A 14,586-nucleotide genomic window follows, 5' to 3' on the forward strand; every position below is an offset into this window, starting at 1 on the left:
TTGAACAGGAAGATTCTGCCAGGACTGGAAAAATTCCAGCCACTTGGTCGATATCCAGCTAAACATTTAGGGGTGGTGGCATCTAATAATGTGAACTATATTCCAGGCCTGGATGATTCTACCTCAGACTTTGCCAAGTTGCACAAACATTATATGACAGAAGTAAATCTTGTCAAATCTGAATCTCAAGCCCTTGCACATAAACTGGTTGTGGCACATTTCACAATGATAAAAACTAATGCTATCTTTATGAGAAGGATATTGATCCCCTTCTCCAACTTTCCTTCATGAATTAGCTCTTCTCTGCAGTCCATTGCTCTGTTTAATGTGGGTCCATCCCCCTTTTCCTTCTTAACACTGCTGGCCTCCTCCTGGAGTCTCAACAGACTGAACTATCCTTTCACTCCTCATGTCCTAGCACCATCTGCTGCTGGCCAATTTCCTACAGAGAAGGACGCTGGCACAGAGACTTGTGGCAGAAGGAAATGCTTCTAGAGTTGGAATATCTTCCTTACTCTCTTCACAGTGGCACTACCTAGGCAAGAAACCACCAGGTCTGCTTTTTCTCAGCGCTCTCCTACACTTCTCACTGGAAAGAATGGAAACAAACAGAAGCATCCAAGAGGTCAGCTAGGGAGAAAAGTAAGTTTGGCTGACTGGCATTCACATGGTGGCCCCCAGCTCCAAGCACCACAGTCAGAGTTAGGCCAACACATATTAAGTAGCAATGGGGACAAGAAAGGCATGGAGTGTGAAGAAGCCAAGAGAGTTAAGAGTCAGACCAATGCAAAGTACAGAAATATTATTTTAGTAGAAATATCATTTAGTAAAGTTACCAGGTTTAGGAAGTGGGAGGGAAATCTCACATACACAGGCATTCTTGGCAGAAACAGACAAAGCAGAGCTTTAGAGAACATAACATGACAATGTAAGTTGTTGGGTATCTTGGGTCAGATTAAAGGGAGTTTCCTTGCTGCTGAGTAGACACACATGACATTCTGAGAGCCACCAAACAATGAGTCTGCGTGAGAGAAGATATCAGATGTGCAAGAGTAAGAGAAACCTTGAGTTTGAGAGTCGACTGGGGTTAGAAAAGGACAAACTTGCAGGTGTGTACAGACGAAAGAGACAAGAGTCTGAGGCAAGAATGAGAGTTATGGATGTGTGGTTTGTTTGCACTTCCGTACCAGTTGTGCATGAATGAGATGAAAGGACACTGTCTCGGAAAGACGGAAATGTAAGGGAGCAACGAGGGGAATTTAGAAGCTGTTTTCGTTTGGTTTAAGCACATGTTATCATGAGATGCATACAGGTAGACCAAGTACGGGTGTTAGTTGGGAGAGGGAAGGATCTAGACAGTAGTTACTCTATGGGGAAGGGAAACGGAGACACCGAACAGCACGAAAAGAGTCACTGACAGAAGTATACGAGGAGAGCGTGAAGCTCACAATGACACGAAGATCTGGATTCAACGGAAAGCACAAGCAACCCGAAAAGTCTGGAGCTGGGACCTAGAAAGCACGGCAAGGGAGGGGAGGGCTGACTGAACCCCGAGAACCGACAGACTAAACCCAGATTGCAGAGGCTTTGGGGGGGTGCTGGTCAACTCCTCACATTTTTCACAAACTGCAGGACATCCCCAATGCCCACCTCTTAACTTTTTCGTTCGTAGTTGCCGGAGGGACCATCTGCTTAGGCATCCCCAGCGGCAGAGTCTTCCAGCACGCTTAGAATTGCAAAGGAAGCCGCCGCCTTCCGTTCAAACACTGGCTTTTCCCCCTATCCCACCACCTCACACCCGGCTGCTTGTCTAAAAAAGCCAAGACCGGGCGCGAGGAGGAGAGAGAGGGAATTGGGCACCTGAAGTCGCCCCTGCCTGATCCACCGGCCCCTTCCAAGCTGCCGCCGGTTACGTGTGCACGCTCAGGGGGTCCCATCCCCATCGGTAAAAGGGCACTCTCGGGGCACCACGGCGTGCTCCGGAGCCTAGCAGCGCGGCTTTCCGCCGCCCGGGAGAACTGTATGACCAGAATCAGAGGTGTGCATCAGAGACGGGAAACTCCGGCCGCTGCAAGGAGCGAGAGCGTCCTGGTCGCTCTCCGAAGCAACCGCCGGGGAGCCTTTAACCAAAACAAACAAACAAACAAAAACACCGAATCTTTGGGGGAAGCAACGTTTGAGGAAAGGGAGGGAGAAGGAGATGCACCCACACCACACGCGCGCGCCTCTGATCTTACCTCCACATTGAAATACTGCTCCGCTCTGCACCCGGTTGCACATAAAATCCAAAGCAAGGCTTGCAAGAAAAACACTCTGGAATGATGCACGAAATCCCCCCGGCTTGCAGTGCTGAAGGCGAGTAAGATCATAGTGAATTGTGCTTCAATGGAGACAGGAGAGAGCTCTTTCCCCCCCTCCTCCGGCCGCGGTCCCTCGCTCTCGCTTCTCCGTCTTTGAAAACCCAAACAAAAACAGGACACACACTCAAAATTTCCCCCAGTGTTGCTGAGGAAGCGCTCAACGCAGGTTCACCTACAGCCGGGGAGGAGGAGGAGGAGGAGACCCTTCACTCCCAGACACTGAGCAGCGGCAGCATTTAGCAGGGTCAGCTCTTCCTCATCCTTATCACGGGTCCCGTAAGGGAGGGAATGTGGCGTCCAAGTACAGCTGCAGCTCCTGCCAGGCGCCTCCTTTGCACAGCAGCCGAGCCGCCTGCCTCTCTTGGTGTCCTCCGCCTCCTTCGCCTCCTCCTCCCGCCCCTCCTCCTGAGCGCAGAGGCCTTGGCCGCCTTGGTCGCGCGTCCTCCGCTGGCCAGCCTGTGCTCCGGGCTCTCCTCCCTCTCCCTCCCTCCCTCTCTCTCTCCCCCTCCACTCGAGAATGTTCATCCGTAATCTGCATAGCTCCGCCTCCTCGCGAGTCAGCCGGCTCGCAGATATCTTCAGGGAGACCGCCCTTCAAGGCTCTTCCTGGGCTGGACCTTTGAGGCAGGAGGGGAGGGGTCGTCGTCTGAGTGAACTTGAAGCCTTTTGCTCCAGCCAAGCCGGCGGTGGGGGCGGCCTGTGCAGGAGCCGCCGCGAGCGAATGAATGGAATTGCAAAGGAAAGGAAGTAACAGCGAAGCTGAGTTTTTCTGTCCTCTAGAAACACCCACCTACCCACAGAGGGACAAGGAATTGTGTCTTGCAGGCATACACTCGAGAGCAGTCACAGAAAGAAGAATGCCCAAACCTGCCTAGGAGTCCGGCAGCACGAGCCCCGCTCCAGCCTGACTTCTGACTGGGCTGCAAATCACACGGTTCTGCTTGCTATACAAGTTCTAGAGAGACTAACTTCGATTCTCATTTGCAACCCTGGGGTGGGATTAGGGTACCAGAGTTCCTAAAAAACGGTGCCAGAACTGGAGGAGAGTTACGAGGTTGATGAGGATCTTGGAAGTAAACCATGGCGGGGGGGGGTTAAAGGAGTGGGTTATCTCTATCTCAGATAAAAGGCTGAGGCTACTGTAAACCCCTTTGAAGTCCGTGGGTCTTTTTTTTGAGTAAACACGCATAAGATCGGACTGCAGACAGAGCCAATGTGAGTGGAAGTGTGTTGAATGACCAAAGGGCCGAACTGCCATTTAAATAGAATGTTTAATTAAAAAACAGTGGTTCTCTCTCACACACACAGGCCAGCTTGCTGAAGTTGGTAAAACGAATTAAAACATTAGCAATAAAAATCTGACTGTGGAGAAGATTCTCCAAGGATGTTGTGGAATACACTCCATGGAAGTTTGCAAGGACTGCAAACTGTCCAGTTTCCAGTACAGGTGGCCCTCATCCGTGGACTCCATATCCACAGTTTTGTGATTGGATCTTTGAGATGCAGTTTCATTATCCACCAGTAGAAGAATAGGTGAGGTTCACCTGTCCAGGGTTCTGAGTGACCAGAAATGAACTGCAAATGACTTCTGATGTCATTTCTGGCTGCCATTTTCCAACAGTGCCTTTTTGTGGCTCTCTCTTTTTAAACAAATGGCAAATATTTGTTTGGGGGGTTTGGGGAGGCAGTGCCGGAGAATAATGTAAAGGTAAAGTAAAGTGTGCCGTCGGGTCAGTATCGACTCCTGGCGACCACAGAGCCCTGTGGTTGTCTTTGGTAAAATACAGGAGGGGTTTACCATTGTCATCTCCAACACAGTATGAGATGATGCCTTTCAGCATCTTCCTATATCTCTGCTGCCCAATAGTAGGTTCTTCCCATAGTCTGGGAAACATACCAGTGGGGATTCGAACCAGCAACCTCTGGCTTGGTAGTCAAGCCATTTCCCCACTGTGCCATTAGGTGGCTGGAGAATAATGTATCTTCTCTTATTTCTGCCCACTGTCCCACTTTTTTGGCCCCTTTTTTGTTTAAGAACCTAACCCACCAGCCCCCCACTCTCATTGACACAAAGTTTTGTTATTTGTGGTTTCTGTATTCACACCTAAAGGCGAGAACAGAAACCCTGTGAATAATGGGGGGGCACCTGTATCCTGCTTTATAGCTGAATGCTGGACTGGATGACCCTTTGGGCCACCTCAATCATCGTTCCATGATGTTTTCCCTAACGTAAGGAAAGTGTGGGAAGTAGGATATTCTGAAGTGTGGGTTTACTGTTATGTTCCAAGGAATGAGATGGTACAATGGACAGAGAAACCTACCAACACACTCCGAAAGGGGGCATTTCAGCTACATTCTGTCATTTGAACTGTAAATTGTAGCCCTGTTCAGACACTGGATCATGTATATACTGAATCTGGGGAGGTGGGAGTAGGATTGTGCCCACTAGCCCCCTCCCCAACCTCTCTGCACATCCAGCTGAAGACCAAAGAGGCTTCTACATGTGTATAGTTGTACACAGACTCTTCGTGCAGTCAGGAATTCTGCATTATCAGGTTCCTGTTATACTATATAATGGTGTTCAAATTTAACATATCTTGAGGAAACTGAAATTGTCAAACACGCAGACCGCAAAGTGGTGCCAGGGTCCAGGTCCAATGTATGGAGCTTCCAGCATACAGCTTGTCCAAGCAGGGGCATAGCTAGCACAGTGTTTGCCTCCCTGGCATGTGCACCCCCACTCACCTGCAGCACGGCAGTGGCACTTTGTTGCCACTCCTGCACCCGCCTCTGCTTGACAGCACTTTCTACTTCCTGGGAGCAAGAAACAGGAAGTGCTGGCAAGCAGCAGTGGGTGGGTGGAGGGAGGGGGTGGTGGATGCAGGCAGGTTGGCACAAAGCGAGCATGTGAGCAGGCGGGCAGTGGGAGGCAGGCAGCAGCAAAAACAGGAGCCGGCTGGCCAAAATGGGCGGGGGGAGGGAGGTGACTCTCAGAGCGCCTCACAGTTATTAAGCAGAGCAGCTCATGTTCCAAGGACAGCTTGGAACAGTGGTAGTTCTGCTCATAGCTCCGCCCATGTCCAAATGTGTAGGTCAGGGGCAGCCCTTCTGTGAGGCCAGGTGAGGTGGTCACCTTGAGTGTGGGCATGACTGAGGAGTAGTACAAGGGGTGGCAAGCCACCCCATGGGCCTCTTTGCCGCCTGCTGCCCTTCCACACTCTATTAGGGCATGTTTTCATTTTCCCCACCCCAACCTTTTGGGGCCAGTGCTGGATTTAGGGAAAAGCTAAGCAAGCTGCAGCAGCTTAGGACCTCACATTATGAGGGGCCTCTGAACAGGGCGCACCTAGGTAATTGGGGCTCCCAGACCGCCCATGCCACCAGGCCCCCATCCACCATGAGGCCCCCTTGAAACCTGCTTGGGGGGGGGGCCTCCTGCAGCCACCCCGTGCCCACCGCATCATGCTGAACCTCCGTCCCCTCCAAATAATTTCAGCCGTCATGGGCTTGTGATGATCTATTTCAACTGCGCAGATGCGCTGGAGCGCCTCACAGTTATCAAGAGCCACTGGGCTGGACGGACAGGCCCAGTGCTTGCTCCATTCGTCATCGTCATGGCAGAGCAGGGGTGGGTAAGGCCTGCTCAACTCAACCTCGGCCCCCACCCCTTGGCCTCACACATGGCGGCTGAAATTATGGGGGGGGGCAGAAATTTGGCATGGCGGGTGCAAGGTGGCTGCAGGAGGCCCCTCTGGCTATTTGGATGCCCCCCCCAAGACCTTGGAGGCCACAGAGTGGGGGCCCAAGCTCCAGGGGTAAGAGCGCCTCTGCATTTGAATTTTTAAAAAAAGATTATATTAAAATTTTGGCATAATGCATGTTCATTTAAAAGTATTTGTAATGCAAATAGGTTTATTGGAAGGTAACTGTTAGATTTAGTTTGTTGCATCTTCACCAAATAAAATAAAGCTTTATTATTTTTATTTTCTGTACCGGTCTGTGACTAATAAAGTGTTTGATTTGATTGATTTCTATTTTCATTATCCTTTTTGTTAGATTTTATGTTTGTGAGAGCATTACTGTGGGACCTTTAAGTCTGACATATTTTAGGGCCTCAGCATGTCATAATCCAGCCTTGGTTGGGGCAGACTTCTTTCCCCTCAATGCGAACTAGGAAAACTCCCACCGTCAGTGCGTGGCTTCCACCGTCAGTGCGTGGCTTGGTGACATAGTCTGAATATGCTTGTGTGCAACTGCCTCTGCCTCAGCAACATGTTCAAAGAATGCTGACGCATAGATGGATTTTTTCTTTCCAGATTTTCCTTGCCTCTGGCAGGAAATTGTCTTGGACCACTCCTGAAATAAGTTCTATACAGAACTCTGTTCCAAGTGTACTAATCAACTTATGTGAGGGGAAACCAGAAAATATAGTAGTAGTAGGCTTCATCCCCCTGACAAGAGTCCTCCCTTCTTACAACTTTAGGTGCAAAGACTCTCTGAACATTATATGACCATTGTATAGGTCCATTATATGGGTTGAGCCAACTGCTGTGATCTCACTTCCCTCTGCTCCTACAATTGCATTTGAATGTCTGAAAAGGACTAGAGATGTGGGTGGATGTTCAGTGATTTGGGCAAAGCCAGTTGGTGCAATCCTGACCTCCCGCCAACAAGTTCATTCTATACAACATATGCATAGGGCTATCGTAACAAGCAAGCTGAGATTAAGACCTAGCTCTCACAAACAGCAAAGGCCTATTCACACATTATGTTCAGCACAAGTGTAGCACTACACTTCCTATCTGTATCCTGAATCTGAAGGAGTGTTTACCCAGGTTCACATTTAAAATGAATGCATGTACAGTCATTCATATAGAAGCATGTATATGTATACAGACACAACATAGGGCCAGTTCAGATGAACGCCAGCCACCACACATGATCAGGATGGAGTCGCATCTGCCCCGATGCATCTGCCCCGATGTCACTGCAGGATGTCCCAACACATTTTGGAGGTATCCTTTAATCATGTGACAAGGGCATTCATCTGAATCTCCCCTCTACATTTGCCCCCAAACCCTATTTAAGCACAAAAGAAACCCCATACAACATCAGCTTTCATTGATGGAGTCAGTGAGTGGATAGTTTCCCGGTTTATTGCTTGGTGCTAAACCTCCAAACCAAGAACAAAGGAAACTCTACATGCTCTAAAAAGACATTCTTCTGCATTCAGACAGAGGAAACAGACAGAGGGGGAAAAGCCACTTAGTGTAAGTCTCACAAGGGTCTCCAAATCTGTATGTTTCGATGCACTCCCTTTTGCATCAATAAATCTTACTGAGAGTACATAAAAGGGAGAAAGCTTCGAGTGTAGCTTTCTAACCCACATGCTATGTTTTGAAGTTTCAGGAGAATTTAGCTAGGAGGAACACTGAAACATAAGCCCTCTTCAAGCATTGTGAGCAAGGGAGGAAAGAGGAAGCATCTAGCTGGTGAAAGCATTGTGCCCACTGGAGAGGGCAAGTGGCTGTCACCTGGGTGCTCCCAGCACTGGCCACACCTCCTGAATTGGCATGCTGATGCAGGGAGAAGGGGCACAGGGTAGCATGCTTGGCCTCAACAGGGGTGGGTGGAGTGCGAAGTGCAGAGTGGGTAATGGAGTGGAGGGCAAAAGGTGCATAAGGGTAATGGAGTGGGGGTGGGCCCCCTGGGCCCAGATATATGTGTCCCCCCACCTCCATTATCCCTACATGCCTGCCTCTTGCTGACAAATGCACCAACTAGCCATGCCCTCTCTGTTCAATGTTTGTCTGGAGAGGCAAAGGCTGAATGTGGGAAAGGATTTTTCCTTTAGAATACTCAAGAGTTTTCAGGCATGGGGAGAAACTCCTTCTATATTCTGTTGGAGATGGAGTTCCAGAGCATTGCCCTTTTACACCAACTATCCTAATGACCACTAGGAGCATAAGTAGAAGAACAGTTGATTCCACCTACTCGTCTGTAATAACCACCCAGAAGAGGACTGTAGCTCAGTGGAAGAGCATCTATTTGCAGGAAAAAGAACCCAGGTTCAATCCCCGGCATCTCCAGGGTAGGCCTGGGGAAGTCCCATCTGAAACCCTGGAGCAGCTGCTTGTCAGTGCAAACAATACTAAGCTAGATGGATCAATAGTCCAGCTCCATTTAAGGCAGTTTCCTATGTAACATATGTAAAATCATTGGTAATTTTTCCTTAGTTTCCAATATATAGTTCATAGAAGATTTGGAAACCAATTTCTCTTTGCCAATATATTGTCAACTGTTTTGTTGAATTCTAGAGTACAGCATTCAGCAGAAATATATTTCATGAGCATGAAGTGTGGCTGAACTCTGCTTGCCTACATATTATTGCCAGCAAGTCTGTTCTGTGTATCAAAATGCCCCCATTGACTAGATAAGTCAATGAAGATTCCAGATCTAGTTTTACATCAGGTGTATCCCACATGACCAGGTGAAATAAGATTGTGAACAAAATGGTGATAGTTCTAAATAATAAAATCTGTTTTCATTTACATCTGCGGACCACAGAAGCACAGCACATCTTGCAGAATATGTCCCATTAATCTTGTATACTTATCCCCGGGTACATGTCGAAATCTGTTATACATTTTAAGGGACATTTTACAAGCCAGTTTAAGGATACTTAACATAATTGGAGGTTTTCCCCATACAAATTATATAGTCCCTTGGACTTATATTAAAAATTTCCATTTTAAAGGAAAATGACACAGGTGATGTAGCTTGCTATTGTTCATACAGAACACTCACACAGGCACTGCTTTTTGAATCAAAAGTTCTAGCCTTTTAACAATAACAAAAGTACAATATGAAACTCCACATATATACCTTTCCTAGCAGTAAGTCATTCTGTTTACTGGATGCTACTTGAGCCCATGGCAATGAGAAGCAAAGTAATATGTCAGGAGCACAAGTATTTTAGTTTTATTGACCCATCTATAGAAAACAATCAGTTCTTTTTTGTATCTGGTGCTCGAGGCCCCAAGTTGGTATAACCTTTTTGCTTTACATGTGTTTAGCTGTGTGCTCTCTTCCCCACCAAGATATTTTGTTGCTATGGTGATCAAAAAATATTTCCGTTACGCTCAGTTCACACACTAGTCAGTCCCACGTATTATTTCAAAGGTGATAAACTGGAGGTTGCAGATCTGGGAATCCCTCAGGAAGAGGAAATTACAATAAAATCCCTTTTTTACACATTTGTACATTTTTCCTATCTCATTTTTAACAAACCAAGCATTTAATGACATTACCATCTAAAGAAAAATGGTGTTTGACCTATATAAAGCTATAGAATTGTTAGGTTCTTCCACACTAGAGGGAGATAGCCCCATTATTATGTTTTATTCCTTCTCATTAAAATTGTGCATATTACTGCAGTTGTTATACAATTGATTTGGGAGGTTTTCTTCTTTTGTGAATGAAAAGAACTACATAAATTGGCTAGCACTGAGGGTCTCTTCTGAACTGATAGATGGAAACTGATATTTCTGTGCGATCAGATTGAAACAGACTTTCCCCCATATTTACTGCTGGATTGAACTGTTTTGTTTCATAAGATTACCCATACAAGCTTCAGGACTGTAGGATTATCAGAACTGAGCATTCTGCCTATATTGGCATTGGGAGGCTGCTTGGAGAATGTGTGAGCAGGTCCAGTTCTTCTGAATCAATTACCAGGCAATACCACAGAGATCATACCGGGGTCAAATATTCCAGGAAATCAAAGTGCAAGTCAACTTGGTGGGCATGCAACCACTCACTCTCAGCCCCATCGGGAGCATGGCTTCTTTGCCCGAGCCTTGCTCAAACGGAGCACAAGACAATGGGGCTTGTGGGACTGGCTCAGGGCTGTTTGGGGTGGGGACTACACGGCCATTTCAGCACCCGCCTCCAAGCCCCTCAGTTGCATTCTGAAAGCAAACTGGTCAGATGAGTCCTGTTGCTCCTCCGTGGCTTTCCAGGAGTGTTTGCAGGTGGTGGCGGCAGAGGTGCACCTAGGTAATTTTGGAGCCTGGGCCTAAAGGCCTTTGGAGGCCCCCTTCCCCTGCAAATTAAGCATCATCATGCTCGGCTGGGCAACCACACCACCCGAGACAGACTAAAGAGAATTGGGGGGGCCAGGGGCTATGGAGGCCCTGGACTTCTGCCCAGAAGTCCAGAGGTTAGAGTGCCTCTGGGTGGCAGCAGCACCCACATTATTCTCTTCCCACTGGGAACATGCATGTCCGCTGTGAGCCTTAAGGCTCTGTATCCATGGGCTCGTTTTCTTCAGGCAATGTGAGTGCTCCTCTATGTTTTTGATGACTAGCCCATTGGCTGGCAGAGTGGGTCTTTGGACCTTGCTTTTCACTTCAGGTGCTAGAGAGAGTTTTCAGGGGCTGGGGCGGTAGTGGGGATCTTCCCCCGGGGGGGAGTGCTTCTTACAATTTGACCCCTCTTTTTTCTGCTGTGCCTGGCACTGGGTGAGGATTTCCCCACCATTCCTCCCTCTGCATTACCTTCTATTTGTTGTAGTGTGTTAAATTTCAGGAAGTTAGTGTTCCTTACTGCATTTTGTTGCTCTGTAGTACATGGTGTTGGATTGCACCTTCTCCAGTGGATCTTACCCCTTTTCCATGGTTCTCTGGTCAAGGGGGTTGTTCTGCTGACTGTGTGGGGTGTCACTAGGCCAGACAATTTGGTGTTACTATGCCACCTAAGGCAGCAAGAGGTAAAAAGGGGGGTAGGCCTATCAGGCCTGCTAGCCATGTCCCCACTCAGCTCTCATCCTCAGATGACGACGACAATCTTGGTATGGTGTGTGCTCTTATAGCCCAGCTGGAATCCTTGGAAAAATCCAAGAAAAAGCCACCAAATGGTCCCAACTCCGGGGATCCTTCTGGAGTCCCTTCTTGGCCCAAGTGGGATACCAAAGGAGCTAAGAGAGCATAGGAGCATAGGAAGCTGCCATATATTGAGGCAGACCATAGGTCCATCTAGCTCAGTATTGTCTACACAGACTGGCAGTGGCTTCTCCAAGGTTGCAGGCAGGAATCTCTCTCAGCCCTATCTTGGAGACGCCAGGGAGGGAACATGGAACCTTCTGCTCTTCCCAGAGCGGCTCCATCCCCTAAGGGGAATATCTTACACTGCTCACACATCAAGTCTCCCATTCATATGCAACCAGGGTGGACCCTGGCCCGCTGGGTGAAGAGCCAATCCTCCTTGATTTCAGCCTTGCATAAATACAATAAAGTTGTGACTCATTTAACTCCAAGTACTTGTCTTGTGTCTTCATTGGGTCTGAGTGCAATGCAGCAACAGCATGAGAAGGAAAGCTATATTCAGGATCAATCATAGAGATGGAAGGAAACCATACAGCTTGGAGAAAGGGAAGGAATGAGTGACTGAGATACCATAGGTTCCAACTACCAGGGGTGCAACTATAATTGAATGGGGGATGTCCTTGGAAACCCTGAGGGAGGCCCCCTGCCAGCTGGGGTGACACCAGCCTCAATCTTTGTTCTTGGCTGCTGAAGTTGTATGAATATATAAGATGATTGTAGGAGAGAGAGAGAGAGAGAGAGAGAGAGAGAGAGAGAGAGAGAGAGAGAGAGAATGTTCCTGAATCAGGGGGATGTATGTGCACAAGTGGGTGCATGAGTGATATTTGCACAGGACTAAGAAAAAGGGAATTCCAACAATGTTTTATTTTTTCACCATGTCCTTACACTTCTTCTGTAGGAAAGGTATGGGGTGTGGATGGGGAGGAAAATGCAGCATGAGGGCCTGTGGACCAATCTTTGCTTCTTGTTCCAGGGCCCACTCCAACTTTACTAGGCCACTGCAATGAATGCCAAAATGTTTTCTTCCTATTTAACATTTTAACTTGTTATAGGATAGGGCACACATTAGCCAGAACAATCAGAAGCTGAAGTGATGGCATGGAGGAAGATATGCACACTCACAAAGTGCATTTATCCAGGCATGTAGCTAGGGAAGAGCAGCCTCTTATTCGCCTCACCCCAGCAACCCTTCTTGTGCACCAGCCACACCCACTGTGAGTGACATCACACAGAGGGTGTGTGGCCAGCACCCAGAAGCCCCCCCACCCGCATTTGGAGCTCATTTTCCAACCGGCTTCTTTGTCAGCTGGGTATTTACTTCATTTTCTCCCTCGCTCTGAGCAAGGGGGAGGACAAAGAAAACATGCAGCTGACAATTAATAATAATAACAACAACAACAACAACAACCTAATCAGCTGTTGTAAAATGATCACACAGACTGACTACAAACAAAGGCTTGACAGAGTAGCAGGGATGATACACTGGAACATCTGCAAAAAATACAAGCTACCTTTAGTCAAACATTGGTGGGACCATAAAATTGAAAAAGTTGAAGAAAATGAAGATGTAAAAATATTATGGGACTTCTGACTACAAACAGACAAACATCTGCCACACAATACACCAGATATAACTGTAGTCGAGAAGAAAGAAAAACAAGTCAAAATAATCGACCAGGGGATAGCAGAATAGAAGAAAAAGAAATAGAAAAAATCACCAAATACAAAGATCTACAAATTGAAATTGAAAGGCTGTGGCAGAAAAAGACCCAAATAATCCCAGTGGTCATTGGCACCCTGGCTGCAGTTCCAAAAGACCTTGAAGAGCACCTCCACACCATAGAGGCCACAGAAATCACCATCAGCCAATTACAAAAAGCAGCTTTACTGGGAACAGCCTATATTCTGTGACGATATCTATACCCACTGACAATAAAATTCTGGCATCCCAGGTCCTTGGGAAGGACTCGATGTCTGGATAAAACAAACCAGTCAATAACACCGGTCTGACTGTGTAAACAAGAAATAACAACAACAACAACAACAATAATAATTCGATTTCTATACCGCCCTTCCAAATATTGCTCAGGGTGGTTTACACAGAGAAATAAAACATAAATAAGATGGATCCCTGTCCTCAAAGGGCTCACAATCTAAAAAGAAACACAAGATAGACACCAGCAGCAGTCACTGGAGGTCCTGTGCTGGGGGTGGATAGGACCAGTTACTCTCCCTCTGCTAAATAAAGAGAATCACCACATTAAAAGGTGCCTCTCTGCCAAGTTAGCAGGGCACAATGAAGCTGGCTGGGAAATGAGGCAAGGGAGGAGCGGTGAGCCAGGTGGCTCCCAGGTTCTTTGAACCTGTCTATATAATTATAGCTCCACCCCTGCATTTATCTAATGCAAAATCCACAGAAGGCCATTCACATTCCTAGCAGGGAGAACAAGTTTCTAGAGAAGACAGGTTCAGACAGAATGGTAAACCATGATTAAAATGAAGTTATGCATTACTAGCATGAGCCTTGGGTGTATATGTGGCTCCTTGCCCTTCACCGGAAATGTGAACCTCCCATTCATGATTTAGAACAAACTGATATGTTGTTGTGGCACTTGTGTCCAAGCCTGGCAAATCACCATTGACAGTCTGTGAACCAGCTAGGATGTCAAACCATCCCACAAACCCTAGTTGCACAATAGGGCCAAATTCTTGACTTTCTTCATTGCATAAGAACTGTGATTAAAATGCCTCCACAACAGTTAGTCAAATGCTGGTCTATTCAAAGTTGCTACCAGGGGACTAAGGCAGGATTTACAGTGTAAAATGCAGGGGAAAGGTGCTAATGGAATGGTGAGTCAGACGGGAGAGGCAAGGTCATGTAGCCTTGTCGATACAGAAATGGCAATACTGATTATATACATCAAGTGACAGGATAGCAGCTCAGTGAAGACAGAGGAAAGGTGGTGCAATTCTGAGAAAAGTGGGATGAGGTAACAGAAGGGGGAAAGGCAGGCAGGAGTTTAAAAATCAGCATGATGCCATTTCAGGACTAAATCATGAGGTCTATTGGGGAAGTGCTCTTGAGTGTCATTTTAGTCAAAAGGATATTTTCAAGGAAATGTTGAGGCAAATTTGAAGCAATGAGTCAGCGGGGGCGGGGGGGAGAGAGGGAGAGCCAATGACAGCAACTAGTCAGCCTCACTGCATCTGCAGTTTGCAATGTTGTCTCTTATTTTTCCTCATCCAGCTAGCTTTATTCAGGTGTACCCAAATTCTGTGCAAGAATGAACTACTCGTAGAATCTGACTTTTTCTAAATGATATGAGTGGCTATGAACGTTT

General features: G+C 47.2%; 1 protein-coding gene across 3 annotated transcripts in view; it reads right to left on the reverse strand.

Annotated features, from left to right (window-relative positions):
• MMP16 (matrix metallopeptidase 16) overlaps window positions 1-2,828 on the reverse strand; it is a 350,260-nt gene extending 347,432 nt beyond the window's left edge. For all 3 annotated transcript variants that reach the window (XR_008306306.1, XM_053246794.1, XM_053246793.1), the window contains exon 1: window positions 2,238-2,828. Coding sequence is in view for 2 of the 3 variants with exons in the window: in XM_053246794.1 (XP_053102769.1) it covers window positions 2,238-2,369 (132 nt within the window). In the remaining variant the exon portion in view is untranslated. The remainder of the gene's footprint in view (window positions 1-2,237) is intronic.
• Between the last annotated feature and the right edge of the window lie 11,758 nt (window positions 2,829-14,586).

Source organism: Hemicordylus capensis, chromosome 4, assembly GCF_027244095.1.
Source record: "Hemicordylus capensis ecotype Gifberg chromosome 4, rHemCap1.1.pri, whole genome shotgun sequence".
Classification (NCBI taxonomy): Eukaryota; Metazoa; Chordata; class Lepidosauria; order Squamata; family Cordylidae; genus Hemicordylus; species Hemicordylus capensis.